The following is an 18219-nucleotide window of genomic DNA, read 5'->3' as shown; positions in this document are numbered from 1 at the left end:
CGGCGTTTTGCAATCTAAACGCATGATAGTCATTCAAAATGAGAAGGGCTTGGGTTTTCGCCATACAGCTCTGTGTACCATGCAGTGTATGATGTGAACATAGCCTAAATGGATCTGTGCTAGCTTCCCCTTAGTCCTCTTCTGTAACAGTTAGCATTTGACATGTTCTGCTTTTAATCAATGACGGATGTTTTTGCAATGGTGTGCAAGCTGTCCAATCAAATTCACAAAAGGCAACTCATTTTGTACAGTCGATCTTTTATTTTTATCAGATTGCATGGAAAACAAAGACACAGACTAGTTCTTGTAAGCACGGCTGGCTCTGCGACCACGAGCTCTCTCGAACTTTCTGCCCTTGGAGCGGATGTAAGGCCTGCAGAAGAAAGAATCGTTTAGTATAAAATGGTGTCACACCCAATCTTAATATGCCAATACATTAATGTATGCTTTATAAGATTCCCTTCATCAATGCAGCCTTATTGATGACTGCAAATCCGACCTAGCACCCACATTATTGCCAATTTATCACAAACATTGTTTAAGAGTCATCAATACACTCTACAATTTTCTCTCTTGTGTGCCAACTACTCAAGGTTTGTGTTCTGACAAAGCATTGATTTAACTCCGTTATACAATGGATATGGATGGCATTGGATTCCTTGTGCTCAAAACTCTTCTCAATAAATAGCACTCGCAAACGTGCGTTATTCCTTTGGTATGGTATACTGCAGATTGTAATTGAAATTGCATGCTGCTTGGATAATCTTGCGTGATCACAACCCATATTTCCAAAGAGGTGTTGCTCATGAGTTTATGTACATGCCCAAGTAGGAAAAGCACAGGTGTTAAATATAAAATGAAGGACAACTGACATCCATTTTGCTGCTCAAATTTAAAAATGCTGGCATGGACCTTTTTCCCAGCAGACATGTTGACATTTGATAGTAGGAAAAGGTGTATTCAAAACAATTAAAGATGGCTGCATTCCACTTAGGAGCGGCCCTAGTTTTTGTGCATGCTGACTCACTTAAAGATCTTACAAGGACACTTAATGGAATTGAGCATAAAAAGGTCATCAATTTCAGCTGTGAAAAAGGTCTATTGCCCATAACTGGTTTACTGTCCCAGCTGACCGTGGACTTAATTAGAAGATGAAGAAGGGTCATCGTTTATTTTAAACACTTGTGCTTTTCCTAAGACAGGTCAAAATGCCTGTTGTGAAAACACCCATTAACTCCAAAACTAAATACATCTGTCCTCTGAAAAACCACACTATATACTCACGCACACTCAACAGCACTCAGATAAAGAGCAAAATACAAAGCATTATGTTGACAACATAAACGCAACAGTTTTTTTTTTTACAGTCATATCACCACTTTTTTGTCTAATAGTCATTTCACTTGTTGAACACAAGTGTAATCAGTAACATTGGCAATGGTAGCATTGCATTCTAGTGTACCAGGGTCCTTAAGGGCCAAGTTAAGGAACAAAGTGAAGATTAATTTTATTAGTTACATCTATGCTTCTCCCTTACTACCAATTATGGAAAAACCCCCTAAACAAATGCTGTACGTTATCTTTTTGACCAGAATATAAAACAAGATGGAGATAAAGCGACTGTACACATACTTGGTGTGGCTGTGAGGAGTTCCAGGGGCTTTTCCAAAGTGCCTGTACACCTCTCTGCCTTTACGGGGTCCTGAACAAACAAAGGTTTCAGATTAAAAGCAGATACAAATATTATCCAGCATCTCAAAACATTACTAGCAAAAATTCCCATTCCCATTCCTAAAGTATAATTCTAACATGCCAGATTTTCACATTTGTATCTGCTTGTGGCAGAGATTCAATAAATTCCAGTTTCTGAAATTTCTGTTCTGTATTTATTACATTTTCTCAAATATTAAGTTATTTATAAAAAAGTTTAACAACTTGTGTATGCAGCTTTTATGCTTGTTTAACTTTGTATGTTCAAGTAAAAAAAAAGTTTTTTCCTTGATAATCAAATAAACTCACGATACAACAATATCTCAAAATTGTAAAATGGCAATATGACATTCTGTATGTACATATATATACACACACACGGAGTATGTTTACAGGCACAGCAGTAACCGGGGTATGGTCATAACCCAGGTTAAGTGAATAACCCGTTACGTTGGCGATCTGCCGACCCATGTGGACCCTAGTGGACCCATGTCAAAATAACCCTGATCTGCCTCTCAATTGTTACCATTTAACAACTTAATGTTTCATTAACACATTCTTGTCACTCTGCAGGAACGCACAGTATTCTCGCCAGTTGTATGTATCAAAACAGCAACAACAACAACAACAACGACTCAAGGGGCCAAAAGATTATTTTTGATTCAAAAGCCACTCCAGCTGAGTGGGGAGTGGCAGTTGAAGCATGTGACGCTTAACCCCATCAAACCCCGGTTAAGGTGTATACATGAAAAAATACCCCAGTTACTGAAGGAGTTTTCTACCTCTGTCGACCGGGTTATGAAAACTCCCATTATAACCGTGGTAAGGAGTTTACATGGCGTTTAAGAAATGGGGCACAGCCTTAACCTAAATATGTTTATTTACCTGACAGCAGCACTGTGCCCTGTCCTTTGGGAGAAGCCAAAGCCAGCTGGTCAAAGGTCATCACCTGACCGCCTGCCTTCAGGATCCTGCGGCGGGCACCATCAGTTACCCTCAGAGCGCAGATCTGTGGAGTACAAACGGGACATGAGAACTATGTCAAAAACTTTCACCAACAACTTTACACTGTTGAAGGAAGATACTCATTGGGTTGAATCATATTTATGGGAGAAAAAAAAACGCTAACAGATTAATTGTGACATTTGTAAACAATTAAAAGGTTACCTTGAGCTTGGGGATATCCTGAATCCTGACATCATCAGTGACTGATCCCACAACAACTGCAATTCTGTTTTCACGGCCAGGCATCTTCATCTTACGGATCTGGTTGCAATGGAAGTAAAGTCAGATATTCACCACACATGTCTGAACAACCAACAGGGCTCATGCAACTTTAACATTAGGACCTGGGTAATATCATGCAGGCAGTTGTTGGCCGCATTACATTGATAACATTGTGTCTACAATAATTTGACCGCCAGTTCATATTTAATATATTTCCAAGGTTAGTGTTGAGATGCAATACAACTTAAGAGCCAAATAGAATAAACAGACCCAAGTTCAAGCCAAATTTGTTAACCCAATCCAAACTGCATCCTGAAAGTCAGCCACTGGAAAGCAGAGCAGGCCCTCCTAGGGATGAAGCAATCCAGCCTTTTCTCTACCAAACTCTCACCTCAGGTATCCATTGATACCAATGCTTTTACGCAATATATGACAAAGAAACCCTATCTGATGTAGATCTGTCACATCTGCATTGATACCAATCCAGTGGCTCAAATCTATGCAGCCCTAAAAACAGTAAAACCAAATGTACTTTGTAAGAAATGCATTTTAGTCTTGAAAGTTTCTAAATCTAATGGAGAAAGAAGGGAATCATTAATAGTGGACAGGATGGGAAACAATTGAAACTGACCAGGCGGGAAATAGAGATGGGTGGTCTGTTGGTCCTGCTCATGAAGAGCCTCCTCAGGACGACCTTGTTGAAGGGAGCATTAGAGCGGCGGGCCAGGAACCTGTACAACTGTAAGAACCCAGCAGGTTAGTTAGGAACATCGCATAAGATTAGAATGATAACTCTAGTTGTCAACTAAATAATTCAATGAGCTAAGATTACAGAAATAATTACTGGTGGTATTTTTTTCCAATGAGTAAAGCATAATGTGTAAATATAAATTACCTTGACCAGGAGCCTCAGGTAGATGTCCTGGCTCTTTGGCTCTTTCCTGTGCACCTTACGGTCCTTGTTGTGTCTGATGTCAACTCCCTTAAAAAGTAAACACCACATTAATATAACATTACAGTAATGCATTGAGCAAAGTCAGTTTAATCTTAAAGCATTTTATATACCAATAACGGCCTCTATTACACCCAAGCTTCATTGCTAATCTTACATTGAACATTCAAGTCTACCACGACAACGCAATGTTAAATTATGAGCGTAATTTTTTATTACCAATAAAAACTAATGTCCCTTCAGTTAATAAGATCAACACGTAATGTTAGTTGAGTACAGGCCGGTTCACACGTTGACACTCCACAGCTAACTGCTATCACGAGCAACAAACCAAACAAGGGTACACTCTAAAGTATGGCAGAATTGGACATTTAGGCACAAACGTTAAATATAGCGGAAAAGGAATTAAGGATTTACATAATATTCCGCATTCTGAACTCCCGCTAAAGCTTGTTTCTCATGAACCTCAAGACGTGAAGCGAGTGCCTACACGGTACTAAATCGGCATCAAAGAGGGTAAGCTAGTATCATTTACTTGGTCAAATTACTTGAAATCCTAACAGGACTGTAACGTGAGTGATGTACAGAACCAGTAAACGTTTTCGTTTAGAAAATAAAATGTTTTAATCCAGAGGATGAACGTGGATAGTCAAGATTTCGTATTTTACATTTTCTACTTGCAACACCTACCATCTTGGGCTCAGAGCGAAAAGGGAAAAGGAAGAGCTGAGGTCTCGCGATAAACACTGCGCTGAAATCTCGGGTCTCTGATTGGTTACGGGGCATGCGCTTCCTGCAGGACGAAGTCAAAACAACTGCGATGATTCAAGATGGTGCCTCCAGTGGTGAAGACAGGTGAAGCTTTTAACACAGCCATGGGGTGCCCTTTGGAGGTGCAAGGTGTCCTTCACCTGTTGTTTTATTCACCCATGGGCAAGAGATAGGAAAGTTTATTACTCATTTAGTGGATAATTTTGATATATTTTATGAATTTGTACAGTGAAGACACATTTTAACTTAAGGAATGATATTTTAGTTGCTGAGTCACATTGCACAAAAGTTATTAAAGAAAACCATGCATCTTCCATAAATACGCCTAATCTAGAAAATAAACACTAAAATACAACACAAAACAAAACAGCGAGAGCTGCACTCTGTCTCTTCTGCATGGCGCACTGGAATGGTCAAAGCGAGATTTTTGCAGGGAACTAGGGCCTACTGCGTGACCATGTTTTGCATTCCCAAACAGAGTTTTGTGTTCTCTTGCAATGTTTGCAGGGCTCCGTAATTCTACACACCAGCGATCACTAAACTTTAATTCATGCTACCAGTGGCAATTACGTTTGTTAATACTATAATTAACGTGTGTATGTGTTAATAATACTAATGCTAATGGTGGGCTCTTTGGACGAGCTGCATCATCATGGCCATGCAACTTTGCATCGTGATGGCCTACTTTGGCAGTTGGTTCTCATACCCATTGTCAGGCTACCGGCTGCACCGTCAGATCTAATCTTTAGGCAATGTGTTTATTTAGAAGCTCTCTAGTGAAATGAGTGATTGGCTGCATTTTCACCTCTTTGTTTTGTTCGCCATAGCATACATGTTTGTTTGCTTTGAGATCTTGTTAATACCCAATGTGAGTGCAGATGTGAGTTGAGTGCAGATGTGAGTAGCGCATGCTCAGATTTAAACGGTTTACAGCTTAACGTGTCATACTAAAATTTGTGAAATCCATAAAATAATAAACTTTTATCATTACAAATAATAACAAGATGGAAATCCTTTCAAAAACGTTTTAGTTATCTATGATTGTTTGATTGCTAACGTTAGCTCAAAACGCCTTTGTTGTGTTTGATGCTGTGTCTCTCGTTAGCATCTTGTATGCTACTTGCACATGAGCTACTCACAGCTGCACTCCACTCATATCGGGTAGTGACAACCTCCTTCCCACATCCATCATTTTTGGACAATCAAATGAAAACACTTATTGCAATAAGAAGTGCCAAAAATATGAAGCTCAGTTTTAGGATGTATACGACACAAGCAGCTATTCACACGATTACAGCCTACAATTTGCTTGTTGGTGAAATGTTCAAAAAGAAAACCACAAATGACTTTTCATTTTTAACAAATAGTTTAAAAAAAACTTTTATGGGTAAAAAATGTATTGCAACATCAACTAAGTTATTCCGTGATTCATTGAATCAGTTAAATGAGGATAGCTCAGTCTCTGTTTTCTCAGTGGAAAAAGATTAAATCAACATAAGTCCCAGCAGGATGAAACTCTGTGGTGTCATTTGTTGTTATTCACATTTAGATGCAGTATTCTGTTCGGAGACAGGAAAGTTTAAACCAGAAACAAATGACAGCTGAATAATAACCCATGTGGGTTAATCAGCTGATTCACACAAATGTGACAATTATCTTATTCCCTTTTTTCTCTGTAAATCTAATGACTTTGCAACTGTATTCTGCCCTTGTAATTGAATAAAAAAAAATGATCACAAAAAAATTATATTTTAATGTCATAGTCTTTTAGTACAAAAACTCAGGTCTGAAGATTATTCGACTTTGCGGCCACTCTGCTGTCTGAGGTGACACAGGTAGATAGTGAAAGTCAGAGCGATGCCTCCCAGAAACACTGTCCGTGCCACAGGGGGCACCAGGGCAAAGTTCACTGCCTGACAGGATGGAAGAGATGAAAAATACGTCATTTTACATCTGTGTATGTATTGCACATGTACATGTCTGAATCTGCAGCCAGAAAATGACAGATTATGGGTTAAATATAAGAATATCTCACCTGCATTGTTGACCAAAATACCACTCCAGCCTAAATAGAGGAACATAGGATGGATTTATAGATAAATAGATTGACAGATTTATTACATGGCGTTTAGGAATATATAATAGTCTAATAAGGGCAACTGTGTACCTTGTAAGATTTCCAGAATTTCTGTCTCCATTCTTCAAGCGGGTCGTCATTGTTTTCTAGTAAACTTAAACCTAAAAGGTAAAGGTGGCTGTTAAATATTTTACTGATTCTTTGATGGATCTATCGTTAGAAATGCATGTTGTTTGGACAAGCAGTGTTTGAACCCACTTTATTTAAAATAGTTTAGTTAGATTCCAAGCTTATGTTTAATATTGTCATATGTGTTGGTAATAATTCAGCACTATTTCCCATGTTACATTGTTTCTGAATAATTTCTAAGGCAATTTTCTGAAACTGCAGTTTGGTAATAATCCAATCAATTGCTTGAGTAACCTAAAGACTCTTTTAGTTAGCATGCCAGTGTAGCACGCAAAACTGTGAAATACAGTCAAACATTCAATTCAACATTCAGTAGATCTATAGGGAGAGCAAAGTGTACAATAATAAATACGGTTAACAATCACAGAATATTTACTTAATTCAAATGAAGTGTTTTATTTAACAACATAATTATTTCCCCAATAATTAGTACCAAATCAAAAATGTAGGACACTAAGTCATATCCTCAGAATAAGAGGGGGGGCTCAAAAACACAAACAGGAGTTTACATTTTACAATTATAGTCATATTACACGAGATGGGAGATTCCAAATATTTTTCGGGGAAAACAAAAAAAAATGTGATTGAGACATTTTGCTATTGCGTTTTTTTTAAATACTTAGAATTTTGAGTTTTATATGGCCTACATGACTTAAATAGGCTTTGTAACATTCTTACCAATATAAAAAGCACTGATGGTAAGAGGAGCCGCGATCAGCTGATCCAAAACAACTTTCCCTGTCACTGCCTTCACTCCGCTTCCTGGCAGCATCCTTTCCAGCCCTCGGAGCCACTGGTAGTTGAAGTTGGCATGGAAACAGAAGCCGACGGTCGCCACCCGAGCCGTCTGACACCAGTCGATGCCAGCCAAATCCTCTGATGTGGATCCTGCAGTTTGTTTACCACCCAGCACACTCTGTTGTATGAGGTCAGCAGAGGCAAACAGCGTTGTGTATCCCAGGACGTTACTGATGTACGGATGAGCCTTGAACACAGCCCAGGCCCGGTTCATGGTGAAAAATCTGATCAGAGACAATTCAATAACAGTACATTAAAGCCACTGACTGCTTTACAATATATTGTTCTTTTTTGAAGTGAGGAAGGCTTTTAAATACATGTTCAAATTAAACAAATGTTGAAGGAAATAATAATAATAATAATAATGGCCAAAATCACCGAAATCAATGGATATCACTGACTAATAGGGATCTTAATGACATATGGAAAATCATAATTTCTGTGTCTCAAACCACTCCAAGTTACACTACCTTTCAGCGTGGCTCTTCTGATCCTCTCGTTATCTTTCCAAAGCCAAAGAGACAAACAGCTCTTTTCTGATTGGTTCTGTTGGATGATGAAGAGGAGGAGCTGGGATGAAGGTCTTCTCACCAGGTCAAAGTCCTGTCTCTGTTGCAAAGAACATGTGATAAGACTTTTATCAGCTTGCTGGAGAAGAGTCTGAGAAAGTACCACACGTGAGAACAGCACCAGACAGTCGAGAGATGGTAAAAAAAACACGTCCTGTCCAGCTATTGTACTGAATTCATGCGTATGTAGACTTATATAACCTAATGAAGCTTCATTAGCAGTTTCCATGGCACACATTATTTTTATGAACCCTTTTTACCTTATCATGTAAATAAAAGACACTTTTCTACACACACGTAAGCGCGTGTGGAACTACATGAAACTTACCATGGATTTTTCTCAAGTGTTGAAGTTGAGACACGGCAGAAAGTTAGCTGTGCAGCTCTCTGGTCAGAAGCACATGTGGTGTCACTATAAATAGATGGCACTTCTACTGCAATGCTTCTTTGCTTTTGGTAAATGGCTGTAAAATGCAAACATTTTTCATTTTATTAGAGTGAAGAAGGAAGCCAAGTTGAGTTGTTGCATTAAAGAGGCCAGAAAGGTGTTTGAGATAAAGCGCCATAACAGTTAAAAGCCCTGGAAAACATTTAGATAAGGAATAGTACAAGATCCTAACACAACATACTTCTGCTGGAAGAATGTAACTCATTTCTTAAAGCACCCTGAGGTGACATGAAGGCAAACTATACTCATGTTTTCTGGAGTTACACTAAACTAAAGCCATTCTGGGAGAATCTATAACAGACATTACAAACAGCTGTGCTTTGATTTACTGAAGGAACATTGAGGAGGCTAAAAAGAAGAGACATAGTATTCCTGACAAACAATATGGCTTGTAATCACCAAAAAGCTAGAAGACATTGGCTTAACATTTTTTTTTGTGCGATGGTTGCACTGACAACACTTGGCATTTCTTTTCTCATCCAGATATAATAAACATTTTACAAAAACACTTGTGTAAAGCTGATCCTCTAGGAAAAGAAATGTGTTCTATGGAAAAGTTCATCCACATTTTCAGATCAACTTGACTTTTTGTAAAAAAAATGGAAATGAAAATTAAGTCTGAGTTGAGTTGTGGCTCCAGGTTGCAAAAAGTACAAAAAAAACATATGCTGTAATTTTGTAGCATTAACATTTAGACAGTTAAACTACAGTAAAATGTGGAGCCAACAATTAAAAAAGGCACATAAGACCTATATTTGTATTCCTCTGTATCTTTGGGAAAAGGCCAGCCTAGCTCCTCCCACCTGCTGCCATAGATATGTAAAATTCTGTACGTGGAAGGTGTGCTATTGAATTGCAAAGGTCAATTAAAGCCACTAGCAACCATCTTAGCTCTTCCCTCTGAGAATGTGATAATTAGTGCCAGAGTTTAAGCTGCTCAATTAAGGGCTTGTTAACTGCCTCAACTGGTGCGTTTGTGTCTCCCAGAATTTAACAAGCTGCCTTTAGTCTGGCACACAATGGAGACGTGTGCCCACACCTCCACGAGCGATTGACTTCTTAGATAATTGCCTCTTTCTTGTCAGAGCCACTCATCGTGTCTCACTTCCTCTCCCACTATCAATTTGTCTGGTCTTTTTCTATTCATGCTGCTGGAAAGAAAAAAGGGGAATTCGGGCATTTGCATTGAAAGCTTGTGTCAACAAAACACATACACACAAGACATGCGAAGACACACATGAACAATTAAGTTACCACACCTCTCTCTCTGAGGCAGCCCGCCTCCATCAAGCTGACTCCTCAGTGCAATTTGAAGGAAGATACGAAGACACGCAGCAGCCGAGGACTAAGGTAAACATTCACAGGATTTTATTCATTTATTTCCTACTGAGATGAACTGAATGGAACAAAATTAAATATAACAAACATAAGTTACTGTTTCTAATTGACAGTATTAATAGGCAGGGGGGAGAGACCTATTTAGATAAGCAATACCACAATATAAAAATACCCCTTTACATGTAAAGGTTGTGCATTCAAAATGTTACATGTTAACGTAAATTATTATTAGCAATAAAATGTAAAGGTAAAGTCAAACTGTCACACAGAAAATGGCTCTTATAGGTATTATTTGTTAATCTATTTGTATATCATTGGATTAGAATTTCCCTTATTGTGTAAACAACATTTGATGTTTGAGATGTTTTTAATTCATATACTGTTGATTAGATTAACCTGTAGCAATGCATTGTATTTTATAAACAAAAAAAGTTTCGTATGTAATAACCTAATCTGCAGAGTAACTGCAGCTATGAAATAAATGCAGTAGAGTAAAAATTTACAATATTTCACTCTGAAATGTAGTACTTTAAAGTACAAAGTAACAGAAAATGGAAATACTTAAGTACAAGTACCTAAAAATGTAGTTAATCTAACAATTTCATTTAAAACGTTTTTTTTTGTTTGTTTTTTAAAGTGGTTTAATTCCAAAAGAGCTACCTTGTGCGGTGAGGCTGCTTTAAATTATTAATGGTAATTAAATGCATGATACTGTAGATGTTATCGGGTTCAATGGCCTGAAAAGAGATCATTGTTATTCTTATAGGCTAATATAATAAGTGCCATTTGGTTGATTTGATTACAACACAGTATTGTTTTTATTTTCACCTTTTTAATCCTTTCTTACTTTCCCCTTGACTATGGCTCTCTCTCTTCCAGCCATGCGACCATCCATCTCTGTGACTCTTGAGCCTGGGTTGGAGCGAGGGGTCCCATGGGGTCGTGATCTCTACACCTTTGTAACTTCAGCAGCAGGCCACATGATGAGGACTCTTCAGAAACCCCGAAAAAAACGACCGTCCAAACGGCAGGTCAACCACCGTCGCTTCCTGCACAACATGATCCAGAGGTGTGTGGGAGCACCAGAATGGCACAGATGTTACCTGATAAAGGAAAACGCTTCACATCATGTTTATTGATATTTCCCAAATTTTATTTGTGATACTGGATACTTTTCACCTCTACAGGCAACTACAAAATCTTCAAAATAAAAACATCTGAGAGTGAAAAATCTGTCTTTTCATGACAGCTCAGGAGTAGATTTAGTAGACTTAATTTCATTTAAAATGGGAAACCATGTTTCATTTTTTTTCAGTTGGACAGAGCCAACTGCCAGCTAAGCAAAAATGCCAATAAGATTCCCTTCACCCCCCAAATGTGAAACTATTCCTTTAACGGTTACAGGTGAAATACTGTTCCTCAGTGTTTTTATTTTACTCTTTGTCTGTCTCTCTCAACAGAAAGTTTGCAGACATAGAAGCAGCCAACCACCGGCTGGCATCTGCACTTTATTTTAAGGAAGAGGGAAAAAATGTGGTTTCTCCATCATCACAGACGCCAGAGGCACTTGAGCAGTCAAGTAGTTCCCCACAAGTACCAGATACATGCAATGTTCACACAGATGCAGATGGCATCCCTAAGGCTAGGAGTGACGTCTCTGTTGGCTTACATGAAACTGAAATCAGTAGAAAGAAGCAGCCAGACTCGGGACATCTTAGGAAACGACAACCCAAATCACAGCCCACCACCTGCACCGCTACAAAGAACAATCAGAGCAAAGAGAGACAGAAAGAAGAGAGTGGAAATCAACTATCATCATCATCATCATCATCATCATCATCATCATTATCATCATCATCATCATCTATGAGCTCCCCAGAAGGCACTGGCTATCACCATGGGGCAAAGCGCCTTCATCCTGAATGTTACAACAATGAAAGTAAGCTGAAGTCAGCCAACTACTTCTCAGAAGACTCTGGTGTCATTCAGTTCGGCCAAAATGTGGACAGCTCTTCCTCTTTTTCTCCAGAGCTCTCTCCGTTGTCTGTCAACCCATGCGACTTTTCAGTCCAATTGTTGACAGACATCTCAACCTGCACTCAAGCCCAGAAAAGCATTACTGACATTTCAGAGAGTCAGTGGACAGATATTATGGATCTTTTCAGTGTTGGCAATAAAGACTTAGGAGGCTGCATGGATGTAGAGGCCTTTTTTGAAAGTATCTGTGCATGCCAAGGTGATGCTGGGCAGGAAGTTGGAGCTGACAATGTTGAATTTGTAGATAAGTCAGATAGTTCCAGCAACAAATCTGAGGTGGAGGATCCACAGTGTGAGACAGGTGAGTACATATATGAATACAGTTGTCATGAAGATCGGGGAAAAACCATAAACCACTTCCAGAGTGATCAGAGGAGCTTGCCGGTACCGAGACAAAATGACGCAGAGACGCAGTTCAACAACTTTAAGCCAAACCATGAGACCGACATTATCCAAAATCTGCTCCCCACACCAATCAGCTTCCTCTACAACGCCTCAGAGCTTAGTCCCTGTATGCTGGTAAATTGTGAATGTAACCGAAACTTGACACCATTTGAGGGCGTTGCTCAATCTTTCTCTGTCCCTCTCGATAATCCTGAGCATCGTCCCATACCAACACTGCCGCATGAGGATGAGTGGCTGTTCACTGATATCTTAAAAGACAGGAAGTCTCCCAACGTCTAGAAAACTCTTTGTATTGAAGTTTTTTACTGATTGAACATATGTGAAAAACTGTTAAGGTTGAGGGTGAGGGGGCAGTGGGTACCAATCATCTCTCCCTCAATTTATAGAACAAACCATCTTTTTTTTCATTCTAAGCATTATATGATTAGTCATTTACACTTTTTTGCAGCTAATTTTACCTGGAGGCGTCGTTTGCATTTTGCCCTTAATTTGAATGCTTTAATGTCTTTATGTTGTCTTTGAAAATGTTAGCTCAGAAAGAGCTTTTCAAGATGTGCCCGCCCTGTCAAACTATCTGGTTAGATCTCAAGCACTTTGTTTATCATACAAATACTGTGAAATTAAGAAGAATTTTCAAGCAACTGGGACATTTCTTTGACTTTTAAGCACACAAGTGACAAAGAACATGATCACAACTGTAGCTCTTCTCTGCAATTTCTCTTTTAAAAAAGAAGAGTCTAAAGAGTCTTTTTTTTCACTTGTATTTGATTTTACTGTCTATACCCATATATCTTCTTTCAGGGCCTATTAACAGCTTTTTAGACTTCTAGCTCTTAGTGTTAACTTAATAAAGGGAATAAAGGGAAGTCCACTGTAAATATATGCTTGAAATAATTACACTATAAACATGTAAACAACTGTAGACAACTACAGTTGCAAGATGAGGGAAATGTACAGTCTCACATTTTCTATTCACTATACGAATATATTTCTTATTCTTATTTTTACAGACCATTGAATTTTGTATTAAATGTATACAGTTGCAGCACTTTTAATGTATTTAATTATCTTTTTGTGTTTGTGTTGTTTTTAAGCTACCTTGGTGCAAAAAGGTCTGAACTGAACTGATGGTACATACAATCAATTAAAGTTGAGATTCAACCATAAATTCAAATGTATTTTTTCAGTTTAAACCCATTTGACTGGCAGTAAATGGTGATATACTTACTTATATACAGTAAATTCCAAAGCACCACCAAAGCTTTTATCTGTTTAAGCTTGTAACTGTTACTTGAGCTGTGTGAATCTGTGTATTGCTAGTATTATTGTCTGTTAAGTTATGTATGTATGTAGTTCTGTGTGTAAGATGATACTAGACCATTTTGCCTGAAGATGGTCAAGTACCAAAACGCTGCCTCCTATTAAACTTTAGATATTTTTGCAAGTTAGACAGTTTTAGGGAGTTTTTCTTCACAACTTTTGACCAGCTTGTCCCCCTCCGACTCACGTTATAGATGTAGATGTATTTTTCTGTACTGGTAATATTGTATGAAATGTTAAGGCTTAAGGTATTGCATAATGCATAATTATGCATAACGCTGATAAATAAATGCTATTATAATATGAATGACTCTTGTTTTACTAGTGTGCTTTACTTCCCTCTGAAATGTAGTGCAGTACAATGTAGCATTAAATGGCAACACTATGTACAAGTACCTACTATGTACAAGTACCTCCGATGTACCCAGCTTGTGCTCTCAAAGAAACACACAGAAAACACAAAGATCAAAACCAATGACATATATTAAAGTTAACCCCAGTCAGATGTTTTATAATTACAGCATAATTAACAAAAGAAAAAGGCTAAAACAATAAAACACATTTTTCCCAAATGTTTCAAGTTCCACAGTAGCCATAAAGAAGCACAGAGAGAAAAAGAACACCTTAGACGTGCTACAGGCGGACAGAACTGTTCTCGTTCCAGCAGTTAAATCCACGTTTCTTCAGATTTAGGTCTATCAAGGCGTGAACAAAGTCGCCATGTTTAAAAGTTAACGCGACATTCTGAGATGACGACATTTAAGCGAACAGTTCTGATTGACAGATTGTGTCTGATGACACATGTTGTCAGCTCATTTGGCTTAGTGCTTAATGTCGGCCTCTTTGAGATAAATTCCAACCTGACAAAGCAGACATTGTCACAACTCCGTTTATCTCCACTGGTAATGTGTAAAGTGCAGCGTTTACACTATATCTTAAAAAACACAGCTTCAAACTAAGCCCATTGCATATTGCTAAAATAAAAAGAATTGTACATACAGAAAATAAAAAATAAAAAGCCTTTAATAGGGCGTTAAATATGTGTTGTCAGTATTCAAACTCTTTCTTGATATTTCTCCACCTCTCACTAACTGTGAATCATAGTGAACCTGGCATGGCCCCAAAAAAAAAAAAAAGCACCAACATGTCTGATAGATATGGGAACTGCATTGCAGTTTCATTCAAATATGCCCCCTTTTATTTCAAACAGAAGAAAGAGGACGGAGCAGTGATAACAACCCTGATAACCAAAAACTACTCCATAGGTTGTGTGTGTAATCAATGGTAAACACTTACAGGATCATTAATCCTTTGCCATAGAACCAAAATAAAATGAAAACATTAAAAGCAACATTTGTGATTCATCTTTATCTTTCTTTAGTTTCAATTGAATGTTAACATCTTTATAAAATTGTTATTAGTGTCTATATCAAATCTAGACATCACATTAACTCTCTGGACAGCCTTAGAGCTATGACAAGCAAACAGGTGCTAAAGGTCATGAACAAATTTAAATAGGACCCGTAGAACTGTCTGCTAAACAATAAATAAAAAATGCGGAGGAAAATAGAGATGTTTCACCAAAAGAAAAATATTTGAACCAGGTTTCACAAAACCAGTGACTGTTTCACAGCAGGGTCATCGAGCTGCTTGTTTTGGTTGACATCACACACGTTTGTCATTTTGAGTCGATAGGGTAAAAAAAAAAAGAAATCTAATTTATGTTCTACTTGCTGTTTACTTCATAAAAAAAATCATTCCTCAGTGCCTCCATTGTCATTTTTTATCTAATACTACTAGCTTTTGAAAATGCTTTGAGTCTCGTGCTCAGTTATTCTACACAGGAACGATCAGAGGCTGAGTTTATTCTACTGAGAAGGTCCAGTGGAGACTCCCGTTATCTATTCTACAGCTACTCTACGTTTACTACTTATTTAAGTCCCTTTTTCTCATCCATACACCCACCATTTGGTTTAACACAAAAGCTTTGTTTGATCAATAATTTACACAGCTAATCAGTAAAAATCAAAATTACAATGTACAATATGCTTGTCAAAATAAAATGTGATGTGTTTATCAGTTTAAAAAAAAGAAAAAAAAGATCCATTCTCACAATTTTTTCTGTTTCGGATAAAAAGTCAAATCAACTAACACAGTATTCCACAGGTTATTTTTAGTTATGTTGCCTTGGCCGACAATCCAAACATTTACTTTACTACACCAGCAAGGACTTTAACCAGTCAAAGCAGTTATGCACCAGAAAGGTCTTCAATACAAATTCACCTCTGAGACTTGACGCTGTAACGCTGAGTTCAGGACGACATCAGCACCAGCAGGAGCAGCAACGATCAGACTCACGTGCTTCCCCACAAGATGAGAAGAGTATAGTACAGAAAATAACCAGCTACCAATAACTTAAGTTCACATTGAGTATAAATTATACAAATTCAAATTTCTGAAGCAATATGTCGGGATTTTATTTAAAGAAACTAACACTACCTACTGCTTTGTCTAACCACATACTGTTTCTAATCTACAGAAAAATGATTTATTCATTCAATACAAATTTAATGCAGCTTTACTGCATGTTGGCTGTTTTTTATGGTCAACTGTTTGCGTCTCTGCAATTTTGACGAATTAGGAAAATAAGATAATATGTTATGGAACTTAGTATAATGTTTACCAGTTTCTGTTAAACCATTTACAATAAAATGTTGATTAAATATTGGTAACTAATTGCCATTTCTTTTTTGTTAACTCAACCAAAATGTTCCAATGTTTTTTTACTTTGTTTTCCAGATGTTTCTTATTTAAAGTTTTTTTCAAGCCGACATGTAAAATCACACGGTTTAATGTGTGCATTTTACTTCTCTTGTCGACTGCCTTGTGTTACATGTATAGAGATTGTCTCAACACGTTTCAGAAGTATTTTCCTTCGGCAGCCCTTTACGAAATCAGATTGTAGATATAATCCTCCATCAAAGGGTTCACAACATGGCTTAGCTTTTAAGTACCTCAAAATCTAAAAGAAGTGACCACCATGAAGTTTTCTGCCTTTTAATTACCGTACAGCTTCATGAAATTAGTTGATACTGATTCAATTTCTCCTCGGAACTCTGGGAAATGTTGTTCAGTTTTTCAGAAGTGCATTACAAAGATGTAATGTAGAAATTTCCAGTCTTTGTTATGTCGTTTTTTTATGTCCCAGTTTGTTGCAAAATAAAAATGTATTCCAGTTGACTCTTTTTTTTCAGTGAGGTTGTTTTTGTTTTGTAGCGCCTGATGTAGTCATCCTAAATTTTTACTTTTATAAAGTACAGTGTTGACATGTGCTGTGTGCACGTCACTCCTTAACCCCTGAGCAGTCAAGGCTGTGAGTGGCTGAAGTGAGTGGCCGATGTGTTTGTGTGTGTGTGTGTGTGTGTGTGTGTGTGTGTAACTGAGTCTATATGTGCGTCACTCAGTACTGTTGACGCTGTAGGGCGGTGGAGGGTCCAGGCTATGTTCAGAGGAGGGAGTTGGGGTCCCTGGGAGTCCAGAGGAGGGGGTCGGCGAGGCAGGGGGCTCCTCCGAGTCAGAGTTCTCCAACGAGAGGTCGTCTACCAGCGCTCTGCGTCCACGCAATGCCAGGGGCAACGGAGCACGCCTGAACAAGAAGAGAGGCAGAATTACAGTAAGTCCTGCTGGGAATCAGCTGTGTGGATTTCTCTGGAAAACTACCATACTGGTTTAAATATGAGACAACCCTGATTATAAGTCCAACCACCATTTTCCAACACCTGATTTTGAAAAGTGACGTTTTAAATATACAAAGGATTTATAAAACGTTTAAAGCTAGTCCAGTCAGTCCCTGAGATACTATTAGTGCAAAGAGAAAGTCCTCATGCTTTAAGTAAGCGAAAGCGAATTCATGAAATCTTTCCATTAAAGCAGACTGTAAACTCAACTTGTGCAGCTTTTCTACATACTTGCTGGGCTTCTTTCACACTTTTAGGGCCGACTTTCTTTAAAAGTCACACTAGAAACATACTTGAAGAAACTCACTAGCCTTGCATCAAGTCTACAAACAACCCCTAATTTAACCCCAATTCCACTCTCTGTTGGTGCCAGTGGTACATTCAAAAAGAATATCAGCAGTTGTAAATAGATAAATGTGTAGTCCTCATAAATATAATACCAGCCCCATTTTCTTATGAAACCTAACTTCAAGAAAGAAATATAATACAATATAATATTTTCTTGTTTTCAGAACAATACAGTAGACCAGCGATTTACTTACTTGAAATGCTGCTTTTCACAATTAATTTCACCATAGATTAATCAATTGATTATTTTTCAATTAATTATTCAGTCTAAAAAGTGTCAGAAAATGGACATT

At 37.9% G+C, this 18219-nt stretch overlaps 3 protein-coding genes across 8 annotated transcripts in view; all 3 read right to left on the bottom strand.

Moving 5' to 3' along the window:
* Nucleotides 1–238: 238 nt before the first annotated feature.
* Nucleotides 239–4712, bottom strand: rpl18 (ribosomal protein L18). Its single transcript, XM_034875101.1, has 7 exons — nt 4580–4712; nt 3833–3919; nt 3569–3676; nt 2878–2976; nt 2596–2719; nt 1633–1702; nt 239–373 (listed from the first exon to the last, which is right to left on the bottom strand). Exons 1-7 carry the CDS (start codon nt 4673–4675, stop codon nt 298–300), a joined length of 660 nt encoding a protein of 219 aa, XP_034730992.1. The 5' UTR covers nt 4676–4712; the 3' UTR covers nt 239–297.
* Nucleotides 4713–5930: 1218 nt separating this feature from the next.
* On the bottom strand, nt 5931–8882 carry si:ch211-120k19.1 (uncharacterized protein LOC563199 homolog). Its single transcript, XM_034875109.1, has 6 exons — nt 8622–8882; nt 8195–8333; nt 7605–7948; nt 6828–6898; nt 6696–6725; nt 5931–6573 (listed from the first exon to the last, which is right to left on the bottom strand). The coding sequence occupies exons 3-6, from the start codon at nt 7936–7938 to the stop codon at nt 6454–6456; spliced, it is 555 nt and encodes a 184-aa protein (XP_034731000.1). The 5' UTR covers nt 7939–7948; nt 8195–8333; nt 8622–8882; the 3' UTR covers nt 5931–6453.
* Nucleotides 8883–14306: 5424 nt separating this feature from the next.
* Nucleotides 14307–18219, bottom strand: part of myh14 (myosin, heavy chain 14, non-muscle) — a 29633-nt gene continuing 25720 nt past the window's right edge. For all 6 annotated transcript variants that reach the window (XM_034874991.1, XM_034874985.1, XM_034874987.1 and 3 more), the window contains one exon: nt 14307–17487. Coding sequence is in view for 5 of the 6 variants with exons in the window: in XM_034874985.1 (XP_034730876.1) it covers nt 17298–17487 (190 nt within the window). In the remaining variant the exon portion in view is untranslated. The remainder of the gene's footprint in view (nt 17488–18219) is intronic.

This window comes from Etheostoma cragini, chromosome 6 (genome assembly GCF_013103735.1).
Source record: "Etheostoma cragini isolate CJK2018 chromosome 6, CSU_Ecrag_1.0, whole genome shotgun sequence".
Lineage (NCBI taxonomy): Eukaryota > Metazoa > Chordata > Actinopteri > Perciformes > Percidae > Etheostoma > Etheostoma cragini.
This window is presented reverse-complemented; position numbering and strand designations above follow the sequence as displayed.

Bases quoted from the DNA above. Each gene is read 5' to 3' on its own strand.
- rpl18 (XM_034875101.1), bottom strand. From the start codon at position 4,675: ATGCCCCGTAACCAATCAGAGACCCGAGATTTCAGCGCAGTGTTTATC. The intron at 3,677-3,832 runs GTAATTTATATT...GGGTTCTTACAG, and splicing joins ACCTGAGGCTCCTGGTCAAG to TTGTACAGGTTCCTGGCCCG. The intron at 374-1,632 runs GTATGTGTACAG...TTTCTTCTGCAG, and splicing joins ACTCCTCACAGCCACACCAA to GCCTTACATCCGCTCCAAGG.
- si:ch211-120k19.1 (XM_034875109.1), bottom strand. From the start codon at position 7,938: ATGAACCGGGCCTGGGCTGTGTTCAAGGCTCATCCGTACATCAGTAAC. The intron at 6,899-7,604 runs GTAAGAATGTTA...TTTACCTTTTAG, and splicing joins CATCAGTGCTTTTTATATTG to GTTTAAGTTTACTAGAAAAC. The intron at 6,726-6,827 runs GTACACAGTTGC...TCCTCTATTTAG, and splicing joins AATTCTGGAAATCTTACAAG to GCTGGAGTGGTATTTTGGTC.